The following is a 15,426-nucleotide window of genomic DNA, read 5'->3' as shown; positions in this document are numbered from 1 at the left end:
AACTGAATTCAGCTCTTAAATGGGGCTCTATTTCTCTCAAGCTGCAGCCGATTTTTTTTTCCCTGTCACTGAACTTGTAGCACATCTTGCTGTACTGATTGCTCATGGAGAAATTTTTTTTTAAAAGATATATTAATAGAAAACCTTATTTGAAAGCCAGATTAAAGATGATCAACACGGGCCTGCCCTGGGGTAGAGGAAGGACTTGGTGAATGCTGTGGCTTTGTTATTGCAACAAAAGTCAATTTCTGTCTAAATCAGAAAAGGCTGCACATTTCCACCAAATGCAAACCATCTGCCATTAAATTAACAAGGTAAATCTTGAGTGCTTTGATTATTTGGTGAATATCTGCTGCTTCAATATGACTTAATCTAAATGCCATTTTTTTATTTAATCTCCATAAATAGCCTTGTTCTCCAATATTTCTTCTTTCCCAGTGCCTGAGCAGTTGGGGCTCTTCTGGAAGAGCACAAGTCCTGGCCAGCTGCCCTTCCCAGGTGCTCTGAACCTCCTCTGTGTGATCATCCCCAGCTTGCTGTGCCCCCGTGGATGGCCCTGGCCTGGGGACAGGAACCAACCTGGCCTGGGAGCTGCTGGTGCTGGACAAAGTCACTCAGGCCTCGTTGGTTCTGAGGAGAAGCAGAGGAAAAGAAGGAAAAGCTCTTTTTGGGTGTTTTATCTGCTTGGCCATGGCTGGTACTCACAGATCTTTTTGTCCATCCCACAGCTCATCCTGTTCCTGCTCTGGGATGCTCTCCACAAACATTGGGCATCTCTGAATCTCTCCAAACCTGTGCCCAGTTTTGGCTTCGCCAAAGCCCAGCACGTCCTCAGCGAGCTTGGGGTGGTGTTTGATGAAGGAATGAGGTCCCTGCCTGGTCTCCTGGGTTTCCCAGGTGGGAATGCCCTTCAGCAAGGACAGGGAGCTCTGCCATCCTCACCCAGAGTGAAAAGGGGTCTGTCACATCCAAACCAAACCCGGGGTGATCAGCTGCTAATTAATCACCATTTATAGCTTGGAGAGAACTGCAAATGTACTCCGACTTAGCAAAGCTGCTGCAAACAGCTGGGAGAGCTCAGAGCCCCTGGCAGGGCCTGCAGGGGCTCCAGGGTCGCTGCAGAGGGACTGGGGACAAGGCCTGCAGGGACAGCACACAGGGAATGGCTGCCAGTGCCAGAGGGTGATGCCTTGAGAAGGCTGAGCTAGGACAGAGGCTGGGCAGAGTCACAGAATAAAGCAGGGATTTATTCCAAGGCTCTCCTCCATGGATCCACCTTGGGCAGCACCAGAGCCCAGCCAGGGCTGCAGCCAAGAGGAACCCAAATGGTCCCAAAATGCACGAGCGCTCCCGGGGTCTCTCCCTTGGCTCAGCTCTGCTCCATTTGCCCCTTGCAGGTCATTGTCCCGTTCCAGCTTTAGCCCAGGCACTCCCACCCTGCTTGTTTGTCTCTCTGCAGCCCACGCTGTTTGTGCTCCTGGCTGAGCTTTGGCTCATTTGTCCTTGGTCCCAGCTGGAGCAGGAATTGTTTTGTCTCCCTGCTCTGTGCAGAGAGCTCACCATCCCATAATATGAAGCTCAGACCCACACGCTGGAGCAGCACAGAATCTGCAAAATAGAAAAGCCAAACCTGAGGCATCAAGGGCAGCCATGGATGGGATCTTGGCCATGAGGAATTCCTGGCTGGGCTGGGATTGCCAGAGCAGCTGGGGCTGCCCCTGCATCCCTGCAGTGCCCAAGGCCAGGCTGGACACTGGGGCTGGAGCAGCCTGGGACACTGGCAGGTGGCCCTGCCCATGGGATTGGAGCTGGATGGGATTTAAGGTCCCTTCCCACCCAAACGATTTCAGGATTCTGCAGCCAAGAGCTGAGCAGAGCAATGCAGGCAGAGGACAAGAGTCCAGCTGGGTCCCTCTTGGCTGAGTTGACTTTTGGAGGACTAAAATCATGGAAAATTTGGGATAGCCAAAGTGTTAAAACACCTTCAAGACCAGCAGGGACCTGCTGACTTCACAGAGATAAAATGCTTTGTTTGATTTAACTGAGCATGAGGAGATTATTTTGGTTTATTTTAGAATTTCTGCACGAAAATTTCATAGCTTATAAACGGCTCTGCTTTGCTGGAGCTTGGGGATTGAAACCACACCAGTCCCCAGTCACCTAAAAACCCCTGTTTTCCCATCAAAGTGATCTCCTGGTGCCTTCCAGAACTTTTTTCCCCCCTCTGCAATACCTGCAGTGAAGCTCTTCCCATGGATCACAGCCTTCCCCAGCCTCAGCTTTTGTTCCCATCAAATATTTCATGGGATGAAGGACTCAGCTGCTGTTTCCCTGGCCTGGCTGCTCATTTCTGAGGGAGCCAGCACCGGGAATCCGTGCCTGGATCGATGGTGGGGTCAGCACTTAACTCACCATCATCATTAAGCTAATTACTCTCATTGCTCCTTCCTTCCTCCCACCCAGCAGCCCTAAAGGCAGGGCATGGTCATGTAAATAAGCGACCCAATTAGCAGAGCTGTCCAAAGCTTTTCCTTTTTGCCAGGAAATGGGGTTTTTGTGGGGATGGCTCCAAGGAGCCTGCTGGCCGCTCCTGTTGGTTCATCCCAGTTAAATCCTTTTATCTCTTCTGGAGAAAATTGATTCCCTGATGGCAAAGTCCTCCCTGCTCCTCCTGGGTGGGACAGAGGTGACACCTTGTCCCGCTCTGGAGGGGGTGAAATGATTGTCAGAATTATGGGATGGAGACTCAAAATCACAGCCAGGGTTTGACGTCACCATTGGGTCACTCTGGTCTCACCGGCACTTGAATTCCTCTGGGATTTGGGAGAATCACTCATAAATAACCAGGAATTGTGGAGAAATCAGGCTGAGTCTGATCATCCTGGTGCTCGTCCCCTTTTCTTTCCCATTCTTCACCCTGAATTTGAGAACTCTTCATCATTTCCCGTGGATGTTCCCATTCCCATCTTCCTCTGGATTCCCTTGGACAAAACTCGTTCCTTCTTTGTCTTCCAGACCTCTGGGCTGCTCCTCTTGCTTTGCAAACCAATCTCTTAAAAACAAACAGCCCTCCAAAACCCACTTTTATCTATAATTGATTAATTCTGTCTACAATTGATCAATTCTATCTATAATTATATCTTTAATTGATTATTATAATTAATTTCATCTATAATAATCTACTTTTTGTCCAAAAAAATTACTGCTAAGGATCTGTTTCACTGCATTTGTTTTCATTATGCTTTTACTCCTGAGCATCAGGACACTGATTAACGTCAGGAATTTTATTCCTTTCTCTTCCACTAAGTCCAACAGACTGGGAGATTTAAGGTTCTTTTGCAAATCCATCCCTCTGAGGCCCTGAGAAATCCTGCAGGGAGGTTTGGAGGGCATTTTTGGGGAAGGTGCAGCTCCGTATCCTGGAGGACTCTGAGGAAAAGGGGGCTGAGTTTTTGGTTTGCTGCAGATTGGTGGAAGTGTCTCCACTGACCTGTGATTTTCCCTGTTTTTAAGGATAATTTGGTGAAGCACGTTGGGAAACAACAAACAGGCAAAAAAAAAAAAAAAAAAAAATCCTTCCCAGAGCTCAGAAGAAGCTGAAAGGATTTTTTAAAATCAAGTCGCTTCTGAGATAATCGAATTCAGCCCAGGAAATAATAATTCTGAGAAGGGCAAGTTCTGGGAAAGTTACATCATGAATGACTGAAAACAGAAAAAATTAACAGAGGAATTTTCCCCGTTGAGGAGCACTGGAACAGCAAATCCTGGACATTTTAGAGAATCATTCCATAGTGAAATCAACTCTGTTCCTAATCCTGTTAGGATCCTGCTCTTCATTCTCCCTGCACAATTTTGCTTCCTTCAGTGAAAGGTAGTTTTTTGTTTTTGTTTTTGGTTTTTTTAGTGAAAAACACCTGATCTTTGGAGGTTTTTTTAATGAACCAATTGTTTTGGGGTGGTTTTCAAGCCTTTTCCAGAATTTCCAGACAGGTTTTCATACCTTTTCCAGACTCTTTGTCATGCCTTAAAGAAAAGTGTGGATCAACCAAACCTTCCAGGAGTTGCAGGGTGGAACTTGAACCTCTTTTGCTGCCCCTCTATTTTATTTAACAAATTCCTTCCTCCACCCCCCAATAATCCTTTTTTTTTTTTTTTTTTTTCCCCCAAGGCTGCATCTTTACAGAAAACCAGCAAACAAACCCACTTTTTGGAGGAGTTATTGCCTTTTTAAAAGTGCTAATTTCCTGGGGAAATTTATGCCCGGCGGCAGCGGAGGCAGGCGAGGAGCTCGGCAGGCAGGCAGCGCTAACGAGACAATTCATTAAGCGCCGAGAGTACACACGGCTGTAAAAAACATTAATTCCCCAAATGAAAAACTAATAGAGTGTTTAGGCTGCTCTTTATCACCGGTGACAGCCTGGGCTTGCTCATCATTAGTGTTTACCCAGCTGATGGGGGCTGCAGCTCTTCCTCGCCACCTCAAAGGTGGGGATGGTTTTTTTATCCAGCTTTGTCCTGCCGGGATTCTGTGCCTGTGATGACTCCCGAGGTGTTAGAAAATCCTTTCTCTCCCAGCCCCAAGACTGAAGAAGAAGCTGAGACTCTCCTGTTCTGGTTCTCAGGGTTTCTTTTCTCTTATCTAATATATTCTGTCTCTGCCCTGCTGAGCTCTGTCCAGCAGGTCGGGTTGTGGCACAACCCCTGCCCTGGGGGTGCTGTTAGTTTTTTACACTAAGAGCTACGTGTACTTTATTTACAATAATTTTCCAATACCTGTCACCTATGTTAGACAGTCTGTCTCTACTCTAAACCAATCCAAAAGTGCCACCATCACACAGAAGATGGAGGACAGAAGAAGGAGAAGGAGGACAGGACATGCCCAGATTCCTCCATCTTGCCTCTTGAACCCCTCATCTAAAACCCCAAAATTGTACTTTTTCACCCTGTGACAAATTCACTGTCATTCTTCTCAAACTCCTGTGGCTTGTAAATCCTCACACAAAGCTGGTAATTTTTTCCATGGGTTAAAATCAAAGGCACAGGTGTCTTTGGCTTCATGCCAAGGTCTCTGAGCCCCTGCCAGGGTCTCAACCCATCCAGGGCAGCCAGAGCAATGTCCTGGGTTCCCAAATTGTCCCTTCTCCTGCTCTTGGATTTTAAGGACACAAGAAGTTCTCAGTGTCAGCCCTTTGCTTTTATCTTCTTGCTTTCCTTTTCCTTCTTTCTTGCTTTTTTTTCCTCGCAGTTCTTCCCTTCTTCAGGACCTTTTGCAGGGGGAAATCCCTTCCTTAAGTTTCCTCTGGCACATCCCTAATTTTTCTCTGGGAAAAGAGGACTCATTAGTAGAAATTTGCTTGGAGATTAATTAATGAGCAGCTGTCCCTGAGCTCGTTTCCTCTTCACTTGTGTCTGTCCTACAAGTGTAGCTTTGTCCCTTTGACACCAGTGAGTGCCCTTGCCATTGATCCCAAGAAAAGGTGAATTCCCAATAAAATGCTGGGAATTTTGGACAATTTAGACAGCTGGCATCCCAAATCCAGCTGGGAGGTGCCAGATACCTTGAAGGTTGGACTGATGGCCTTTAAAGTTGCCTCCCAACATTCTTGGTTCTCTTCCATTCCGTGATCTTGGAAGTTTTGGGAGAAAGCGTTCCTTTGAGTGTTTTATTTCCCTGGACTTAAACCCTATAAAAGAAAACAATTTAGGTTAAAAAGCAGTAATATCTGGGTGAATATTTGAAGTATTTGTTCATACCTAAGAGGCCCAAACATTCACACCTCAAAGAAGAAGCACAGGGAAGGTGCCAACCCCAAAATCCAGCTTTGCTTCCTGAATTCCCATCACCCTAAAATGAATCCTATGGGAGAATCAAAATCCAGCTCCAGCTTTTATGGCTCATTCCAGTCCTTTCCTAGAAAGATGGAATTCCCAAATGGACCAATTTAGGAGAAGGAGTGACTGATCTGTACTTTGGTGTCCCTTTTTGGTGGGCATGGACGCCTTGGGGACATTACTGTCCCCTCACAAAGTTTTCCTTACCAGCAGCACCTTTCCCTTAATCAGTCCCAGAGGACAGACCATGGCTTAAAACAGAGGTGGCTTCTAAATAGTGAAATATTTTTAAATTGTTCATTTTTTCATGGTTTTTTTTGGGTGTGGAAGTCAGAGGTTTCCTGGCAGGAGTCCCACTGAACTGTGGGAGAATCAAAATCCAGCTCCAGCTTTTATGGCTCGTTCCAGTCCTTTCCTAGAGAGCTGGAATTCCCAAATGGACCAATTTGGGAGAAGGAGTGACTGATCTGTACTTTGGTGTCCCTTTTTGGTGGGCATGGACACCTTGGGGACATTCCTGTCCCCCCACAAAGTTTTCCTCACCAGCAGCACCTTTCCCTTGCTCAGTCCCAGAGGACAGACCATGGCTTAATACAGAGGTGGCTTCTAAATAGTGAAATAATAAAAAATTATTAATTTTTTCATACTTTTTGGGTGTAGAAGTCAGAGGTTTCCTGGCAGAAATCCCACTGAAATAAGTCTTTGATGTTGGATCTGATGTTCACACCTTCCTCCTTTAAGAAATAATCACATCTCTAATTCTGCTTGGCTTCACCCAAAGCTTTTCCCTTGAAATACCAGATATTCTCCTTTTTGAAGGTGTTTCAGCAGCGATTTTGTGTCCTTGTGGCATCAACTCCTCGTGGTGCTAAAAGCTGTGGGAACAGAAGACACTGCTGGAATGGCAGTGATGGATAAAATCTCATTATCCACATTTTTACCTGCTGGGGACTCAAGCACTGAAAGGGAAAGTGGTGCCTGAGATCCCCAGGAAAGTCTCCAGCAGAGAGAAGAGTTAACCCTGACTCTCTAAAGCCTTAATCCAGCTCCTACCCCGTGACAAATTCCCTTTTCCCTGTGATTTTTGGAGTTGCCTCTTCTGGAGAGGAAGGGAGGAAGAAATTCAAATTTAAGGAGCTGTGAACTGGTCCTTAAATTCAGCAGGAGTTTCTTGCTGCATTCCTCTCCCAAAGAGGAGGGAATTTTCCCCCAGCAGAGCTGCAAAATGTCTCTGTGAGCTTTTCCTTTCCCCCACAGAGGAAGTTAGGGAATGCTGTGCAAATCCTGAGTGTTTTGGAGGTTCCTTCCTCAGGTTCAGGGTGCAGAGTTTGTCTCCTGGTGCTGTTAAACCACTGGGATGTGTCAGTGGTCACTCTGCTCACGCCTGAGTGGCTCCAGGGCCTTTGTTTAATATTTTGTTTAATATTCCATAAATATATTTCATCAATTAATCTTTCTTTTGTTTAATTGAACATGGCAATCTGCATCCATCCATCTGCAACCTGCCAGGAGGCACCTGCAGAACTCCTGGGTGACAAGGCCTGGGCTGAGCTGATTTTTCTCAGCTTTGCTGCAATGAAACATTCCTTTTCCTCAGAGGAAGAGGACTCAGCTAGCTGTGATTTCAGCCAGGGAGGAGAAACCCCAAACAAAGCTGGCACTTTTCTCCAGCAGCATGGAAAACTCACCTTCAAATCTGGGAAGGCTCCAGGATGACAGGGGCCAGTGGAACAGGGCATTGGCCAGGGGGTTGTGGTGGCCAGGTGGGCTCATGCTCAGCTGGGTAGAAATGGGCTAGGAAGGAGAAGGGGAAGAAGAATTGTTTGGCTGGTCTGTTTTTCCAGCATTCCAGATTTTTTTTCCCTTTTTCCAGCATTTCCAGCAAGCAGAGATCCCTCCCTTTCTCAGAGTGAGGTGGGTCCACAGCCACAGCCTTTGTCCAAAGAGCTGCCCAACTCCACAGCGAGCTCCAAATGGCATTTTCTACTCAAAAACCTTTAATAATTTAGGCTCTGATTATTTTTTGCTGCTCCAGCTCATTTGTTGGCTTCGTGCTGCCAAGGATGATGGAGTAAAACTATCTGGAGTGAGACTTAAAAGAATGGGATTTTCTCTTCCGGATGTCCAGAGAAGAAAGGAAAATTGATGGGCTCTGAAAGGCTTCCTTTGAGCTCCAAGAGCAAAAACACACAGGAGAAAATCAGATTCATCCCCCCCCCCCCAAAAAAAACCCCACCTGAGCCTCCTCCCTGCCAGGGGGCCCCAGAAGGATTTCAGTGCTTTAAACAGGAAGCAGATTGTGCCCATCTCCCTCCTCCCCTTACCTCCACTGACAAATATAATTACAGCTTCACTGAAAGTGCTGCAGGTGAATTGTGGAGAGGAGAAAAATGGTGTGTGCATCTGCCTGCAGCAGCAAGGAGCTGACTCCTGCTTTTCTGTGATGGCTCCATCCATCTCCAGCACTTCCAGGGTGGCAGAGCTGGCTCTGCTAAAGAGAGATGATTCCTGCCCCAAGTGCATCTCCAGGAGGATGAAAACTTCTCCAAATGGAGGATTTTGGGCTTTGAAAAATGGTGGTTCTTCATGCATGGTACAGGTGGGGTTTTCTGCTTTCCTGTCACCAGGTAATTATCCCTGGACCTGGCCCTGAGCTGAACTCCTGGACTCTGCAGCCACGGGAATTCTCAGCCTGAGCAATCTTTTCCCAGGAAAATGTCTCCTGGTGGTTGATGGAACCCCTCAGATCCACCTGGGAGTTCAACCCACTGCAGGAACACTTTGCTCCTTGACCCACTCCTGAATTAGAAGTGGAGAGATCACCCAGAGCCGGGATGGGAACGCGCAGGAGGCTCTGGATGGGATGGGGAACATCCCAAATGTAACTCTTCTCTCTTGGCAGCCACATCCCCAGGCCAGGACAGCCACACCAGCCTGGAGCACCTTCCTGCCTCCGAGCAGATCCTGCAGAGCCTGAGCGAGCTGGCCAGGTCCTTCCAGGAGATGGCTGACCGCTGCCTGCTGGTGCTGCACCTGGAAGTCAGGTAAAAACCTGCAATTTTGGGGGTGGAGGGGGATCTTGGGAGGCTGCAGGTGAAGATCGTGTCCAGAGGAGACAAATAAACTTCTCCATGACAGCATCAAAGGTGTGACAGATCACCAAATCGTGGGTGGCCAAATGTGGCATGGAGGCCGGGCACCAAAACTGAAATTTCCTAAGGAGGTTTGTATCTTCACTAAAAGAGAATTCAGGAAGAAATTCCTTCATGTGGGTGTGGCGAGGTCCTACCAGAGCAGCTGGGGCTGCCCCTGGATCCCTGGAGTGTCCAAGGCCAGGCTGGACAGGGCTTGGAGCAGCCTGGGACAATGGGAGGTGTCCCTGCCCATGGCAAGGGTGGCACTGGATGATCTTGCAGGTCCCTCCAACCCAACCCACTCTGTGATTCCATGATTATGGAAAGAATGTGATTTTTGACCAGGAAAAAATGTGATTTTGTGGGACTTTGTCCTTCCAAAACAACACAGTGGTGTTTTCACAGTCTGAGAGGTGTCTCCACAGGTTGTTTTTTTATGATTGCAAATAGGAGCTTCTCCTGCTACTTTTTCAAACAGCAACAGGAACTGGGGAACCAGCTGAATTTCCTTCAAGGGCTGGGTAATTTCATGAAGCCTCTGCCTTCACATGCAAAGATCAAAGGCAGCAAATCCCTTTCTTCAGGCTGCCAGCTGCCCACTCCAGTGTTGGGAAGATGTTTTTCCCTGGAGAACTGTTCAGGCCAGGTGTATTTTCATTGCTTCCCTTTGCTCTGAGGCATCAGACGGAAGGGGAATGTCAGAGATTTGATGGATCATCAGTTTGTTCTTTGGTGACACATCCCAAGCCATGTCGTGTCCCTGTGTGCTCTGCTGGAGTCAGCGTGGAGCTCTGGAAAAAAAAATCCACATTAATTCTTGTCAGCACTCCTTCATCCTGCCATCCATCACCGGCTGGGCTTGGAAGGATTTGATGAAAAGGTGGTAGAAGTATGGAAATGGAGCAGATTTCCAGCTGGGCTGAAGGAACCCAGATTCTTGGTACAGGTGTCTGGCCTCTGTGGCTTTTTGTCACACTTGGGTTAAGCAAAAATCCCTAAAATTTACTTCAGGGATAAATTCTGCTGTAATTTAGAGCAGAGCATTGCCCAGCTCCTCCCGTGCTTCCAACAGGAGCCGAGTTTGGAGCCGTGAATTCACCAAACCACGTCACTGTGTCCAAAGGGTGGGAGGGATTGAGGAGAGGTGCTGACATCAGGAAAACCCCAGCGGGGTGGGAGCTTCCCTGGATCCCTCACTCTGCATTTCCAACCACATCAGGAAAACCCCAGCGGGGTGGGAGCTTCCCTGGATCCCTCACTCTGCATCTCCAGCCACATCAGGAAAACCCCAGCGGGGTGGGAGCTTCCCTGGATCACTCACTCTGCATTTCCAACCCCCTGCAGTGACTCTGGTGCCCGTTCCTGGCAGGATTCTCTGATCCTGCACCTATTCCCTGCATCTGCCATGTCCAAGGTGCACAGCACAGTGGGAATCCACCCACTGTGGGTTGAGAGACACTCAGAGCGCATTTGGGAAGAGCCTGGGAATTTATCCCACCTCCGGCTGCTGCAGGTGCAACCTGAGGAGACACCAAAACAGCCAGGAATCTGGGAATTGTCTCCTTGAATTCTCCAGGAATTTTGGGAATTCCACACAATTATCCCCTGATTTTCTCTTGCCTCAGAGCCCCCGTTCACTCCAATGCAGGTTGGTGTTGTCTTCTCCTCCTCCAGTGCCCCTGGACATGACCCTGAGGTCACTGAGATCCTGCTCCTTGGATTTGGATGTGCTTCCTTAAAGGAAACATTTGGCACTCCCAGATCATTCACCAGGCCATGGAATCACATCCTACAGTGCTGGCAAGGTTTGGCTTGGAAAGGACCTTAAAGATCATCCAGTGCCATGGGCAGGGACACCTTCCCCTATCCCAGGTTGCTCCAAGCCCTGTCCAGCCTGGGAATGGAAGCAGCTTCTGTTGAATAACCATGAAATTGTAGACTAGGTAACGTCTGTTACAGGATTTTCATATTTTAAAACAATATATAAAATTATATGTAAGATGCTTTTGCTCTGGGGATTACCCTAAACTGGACTTGCTTGTGATGGCCACCTCAAGGGTGTTTTCCAGGGAATATGGAAGCCAGCACATCTCTGTCACAGCTTTGGGCCACCCTGGTGGGAGCTTCCTGTCCCCATGTGCTGACCCGACTTATGCCCCAAATTCCAGGGATTCTCCCTCAGGCCTTGATTTGTTCCCCGGGCAGGTGAATTCCAGAATCATGGAATCATTTAGGTTGGAAAAGACCTTTAAGGTCATGAGGTCCAACCATTCCCAGCGCTGCCAAGGCCACCCATGTCCCCAAGTGCCACCTCCACATGGCTTTAAATCCCTCCAGGAATGGGGACTCCACCCCTGCTCTGGGCAGCCTGTGCAGGGCTGGATGACCCTTTCCATGAAGGAATTGTCCCTAAAATCCAACCTGAACCTCTCCTGGTGGAAGCAGAACCCAAATCTGTTCCCACTGGGTGGCTACAAAAGCAGAAGGAGCTCTGATGTGGATTTTTCTGGACACAGCACTTTCCTCTCTGGCTTTGAGAGAAACAACTTCATTACAGCTTTCTGCAGAGTCCCAAGAGGGGTTTAGACTGCATGGAACTTCTCCTTCCATGGAAGGGGGCAAGTTGGGATAAAACTGCATGGAATTTCTCCTTCCATGGAAGGATGATGGTTGTTCATGTTGGAATTTAAGTGCATGGAATTTCTCTTTTCATGGAGGGATGATGGTTGGGTACATTGGGATTTACCTGCATGGAATTTCTCCTTCCATGGAGGGATGATGGTTTGGCACGTTGGGATTCAACTGCAAGGAATTCCTCCTTCCATGGAGTGGGGCAAGTTGGGATTTACCTGCATGGAATTTCTCCTTCCATGGAGGGGTGATGGTTGGGTACGTTGGGATTCAATTGCAAGGAATTCCTCCTTCCATGGAGTGGGACAAGTTGGGATTTAACTGCATGGAATTTCTCCTTCCATGGAGTGGGGCAAGTTGGGATTTAAGTGGATGGAACTTCTCCTTCCATGGAAGGATGATGGTTGTTCTTGTTGGAATTTGACTGCGTGGAATTTCTCTTTTCATGGAGGGATGATGGTTGGGCACATTGGGATTTACCTGCATGGAATTTCTCCTTCCATGGAGGGGTGATGGTTGGGCACATTGGGATTTACCTGCATGGAATTTCTCCTTCCATGGAGGGGTGATGGTTGGGCACATTGGGATTTACCTGCATGGAATTTCTCCTTCCATGGAGGGATGATGGTTGGGCACGTTGGGATTCAACTGCAAGGAATTCCTCCTTCCATGGAGTGGGGCAAGTTGGGATTTAACTGCATGGAATTCCTCCTTCCATGGAGTGGGGCCAGTTGGGATTTAAGTGGATGGAACTTCTCCTTCCATGGAAGGATGATGGTTGTTCTTGTTGGAATTTGACTGCGTGGAATTTCTCCTTCCATGGAGAGATGATGGTTGGGCACGTTGGTGAACAGGAAGGAGTTGCAGTAGTGTGAAGTGCTTGGGAATAGGCACAGTCTTGGAATTTTAATGACCATTCCATGACCCCTGGCTCGCTGGTCCTGTAGTCATCCCTTTAATGAGGTTTTCGTGGAAGGAATTCTTGTTGGAGGACTGGTATTGTATGGGAGGTCGGGAATCTTGGGAAAATTCAGCGGGATGGTGGAGGTCAGATCCATCACCAAGGATCTGTTGGATCCATCCCTGAAGATGGGACAACAACAAGAGGAGGATGCCTTTAACACACACATCACCACCCATCTCCTGAAGTTATTTTTTTTACCAGCTTGAGGATAGGGAAAAACCCCTTTGCATCCCATGAATTCTTTAAAAGGGGGGTCGTTGCATTGTGATGTTCCTCCCTGTGCCTCACAGGGTTCACTGTTTCCACTACCTGATCCCTCTGGCCAAGCAAGGGAACTATGCCATCGTGGCCAACGTGGAGAGCATGGACTACGACCCGCTGGTGGTGCGGCTCAACAAGGACATCAGCGCCATCGAGGAGGCCATGAGTGCCAGCCTGCAGCAGCACAAGTTCCAGTACATCTTTGAAGGTCAGGCTCTTCCCAGTCCTTCCTCAATAAAGGGTTTTCCATTCTCATCCCAAAGCTCCACGGGATTCCTTTCAGGGATGAAGCAGAGTGAGGTGCTGCTGTCACCTACAGAGCATTGAGTGAGAGCTGTGTGGGAGAGCTGGGAATGTTCCCCTGGAGAAGGGAAGGCTCCAGGGAGAGCTTCCAGCACATTGCAGGGCCTGCAGGGGCTCCAGGGTCGCTGCAGAGGGACTGGGGACAAGGCCTGCAGGGACAGCACACAGGGAATGGCTGCCAGTGCCAGAGGGCAGCCATGGATGGCATCTTGGCCATGAGGAATTCCTGGCTGGGCTGGAATTGCCAGAGCAGCTGGGGCTGCCCCTGCATCCCTGCAGTGTCCAAGGCCAGGCTGGACACTGGGGCTGGAGCAGCCTGGGACAGTGGCAGGTGGCCCTGCCATGGCAGGGGTGGCACTGGGTGGGCTTTGAGATCCCTTCCCACCCAAATCATCCTGGGATTCTGGGATTCCCTGTTTATTCAAGAAGAGGGAAATGGCTCCACACGGAGCCACAGGGACCATTCACATCCTGTTGAAGTTTAAAGTCACACTCATGGTCCCCCTTAAGCACAGGCACCTCTTAAGCCCAGATCTGGGATTTACAGATGCCCCACCCTGGCTCCCTGTACATGAGCTAAATCCTTAATTTAGACTTTTAATTGGCCTCTGGGCTTGCCCAGACCTGTGCAGTGCAAATCAGGCTGGGTTTTTGCTCTTTGTAATGTGGTAGGAGTAGATGCATCATTTTGGGGGTGCCTGTGTCCCTTAGCCCCCAGTTGTGCCCTTCTGCCATCCTTCAGACTCAGGAAACTGTTCAGGATTGATCAGAGAGGAGTTGTGCATCAGGGGCATTGGGATACAGCTTATTCCTGCTCCTAGAGACTGAATTTACCAGGAAAAACAGGGAAATCACCACCCTGGAGAGCAGATTAAAATCCTGTGGTTCTACAGGAGCTGCAGTGACCCTTGCTCTGCCCAGACAGGGAGAGGGACTGGAAGGGACGTTGTGCAAAGCCTGGTTAAAAATCACTGGTTGTGATAACACAGCTCTAAGTTCTGGGGCAGTTTTGTGTTTTTACTAAAGAGATGGAAAGTCCTAAACTGCACCATGAAGGTTACTGAGGGTTTCCAGGTAAAATCCAATTATCCCTTGATCCAGCTCACAGGCACCACCTAACAGTGCTCATTTTGGGGTTTTTACCATGGATTATTTGTAGCCCCACATTTCTCTTCACAGAGAAAAGCAAGGCACAGTTCTTCCCAAAAATATTTCTGGGTTACACATTCTCTGAACCTCAGAGAAAGGAAACACAATTCACCTCATTTGCTGTGCCTGTGTTTGTGCCAAAGTGGAATGCAACATGGAGATTGCTTACCCAGAGTGATGGTGTTTTGTTTCCTTCAGGGCCAAGTGTGTGTTTGTGTCAGGACTGTCGGGGGACAGTCACGAGTTGAGTGCAGTTGTGTGCAGGGTTGAGTGCTGGGCAGATTCAGTTTAGATGTAATGTAATATTGAATATTATAGTATAATAAAGTAATTAATTAGCCATCTGATAAGATGGAGTCAGATGCATCATTCTGTCTCCCCTCATCAGGCCTGCCAATAATTATTGGCACTAAATCTCTTCCCCCTTGCAGGCTTGGGCCACCTCATCTCCTGCATCCTCATCAACGGCGCGCACTACTTCAAGCGCATCAGCGAGTCGGGCATCAAGAAGATGTGCAGGAACATCTTCATCCTGCAGCAGAACCTCACCAACATCACCATGTCCCGCGAGGCCGACCTGGACTTCGCCAGGTGAGCACAAACCTCGGCCTCCGCCGCTCTTCTGGGCCCCACAGGAGCTCAGGTGGCCCCTTCCAGTGTGGAAGAGGTTTGTAGGGAGAGCCCTAGAAAGTTCAGTGCCAGGGTTGAGAGGTGAACGGGGCTTTTGGTTTTTTTTTTTTGGTCTTCAGGTTGTTGTTTGTTTTTCTCTTATCAAAAGTTCAGCATGCTGTCTGCACACCTGACAGAGTGCGAGAAAGAGAGGGCACCAAAAAAGTCACCAGACACACAGGTTCGAGGTCTTTTAGAGCTGTTTTCTCCAATTAACTCTTAGAACGTATTTTATTTCTACCAGTAACTAATTATTTGTTTGTCTGTGCAACATCTGCATTGTGGTTCTTTCTAACCAATCCCCCTGTGCCACCAACTCTGCAGAAAATGGAGCAGATGAAGAACAAGGAGATCAGGCAATGCCCCAAATCCTCCATCTTGTCTCCTCTCCATACTAAAAACCCAAAACTCTGAAGTTTTTCACCCTGTGATAAACTCCACTACTGTCTATTTCACTCTCAGTAGATGCCAATCCATCCCAAA

General features: G+C 48.3%; 1 protein-coding gene across 1 annotated transcript in view; it reads left to right on the top strand.

Annotated features, from left to right (window-relative positions):
* LOC119708270 (exocyst complex component 4) overlaps window positions 1-15,426 on the top strand; it is a 74,828-nt gene that overhangs the window by 36,929 nt on the left and 22,473 nt on the right. The window contains exons 5-7 of the mRNA XM_038154445.1: window positions 8,735-8,876; window positions 12,852-13,030; window positions 14,706-14,865. Of these exons, the coding sequence (XP_038010373.1) occupies window positions 8,735-8,876; window positions 12,852-13,030; window positions 14,706-14,865 (481 nt within the window). The remainder of the gene's footprint in view (window positions 1-8,734; window positions 8,877-12,851; window positions 13,031-14,705; window positions 14,866-15,426) is intronic.

The sequence above is a fragment of the Motacilla alba genome, chromosome 1A (assembly GCF_015832195.1).
Source record: "Motacilla alba alba isolate MOTALB_02 chromosome 1A, Motacilla_alba_V1.0_pri, whole genome shotgun sequence".
Taxonomy (NCBI): domain Eukaryota; kingdom Metazoa; phylum Chordata; class Aves; order Passeriformes; family Motacillidae; genus Motacilla; species Motacilla alba.
This window is presented reverse-complemented; position numbering and strand designations above follow the sequence as displayed.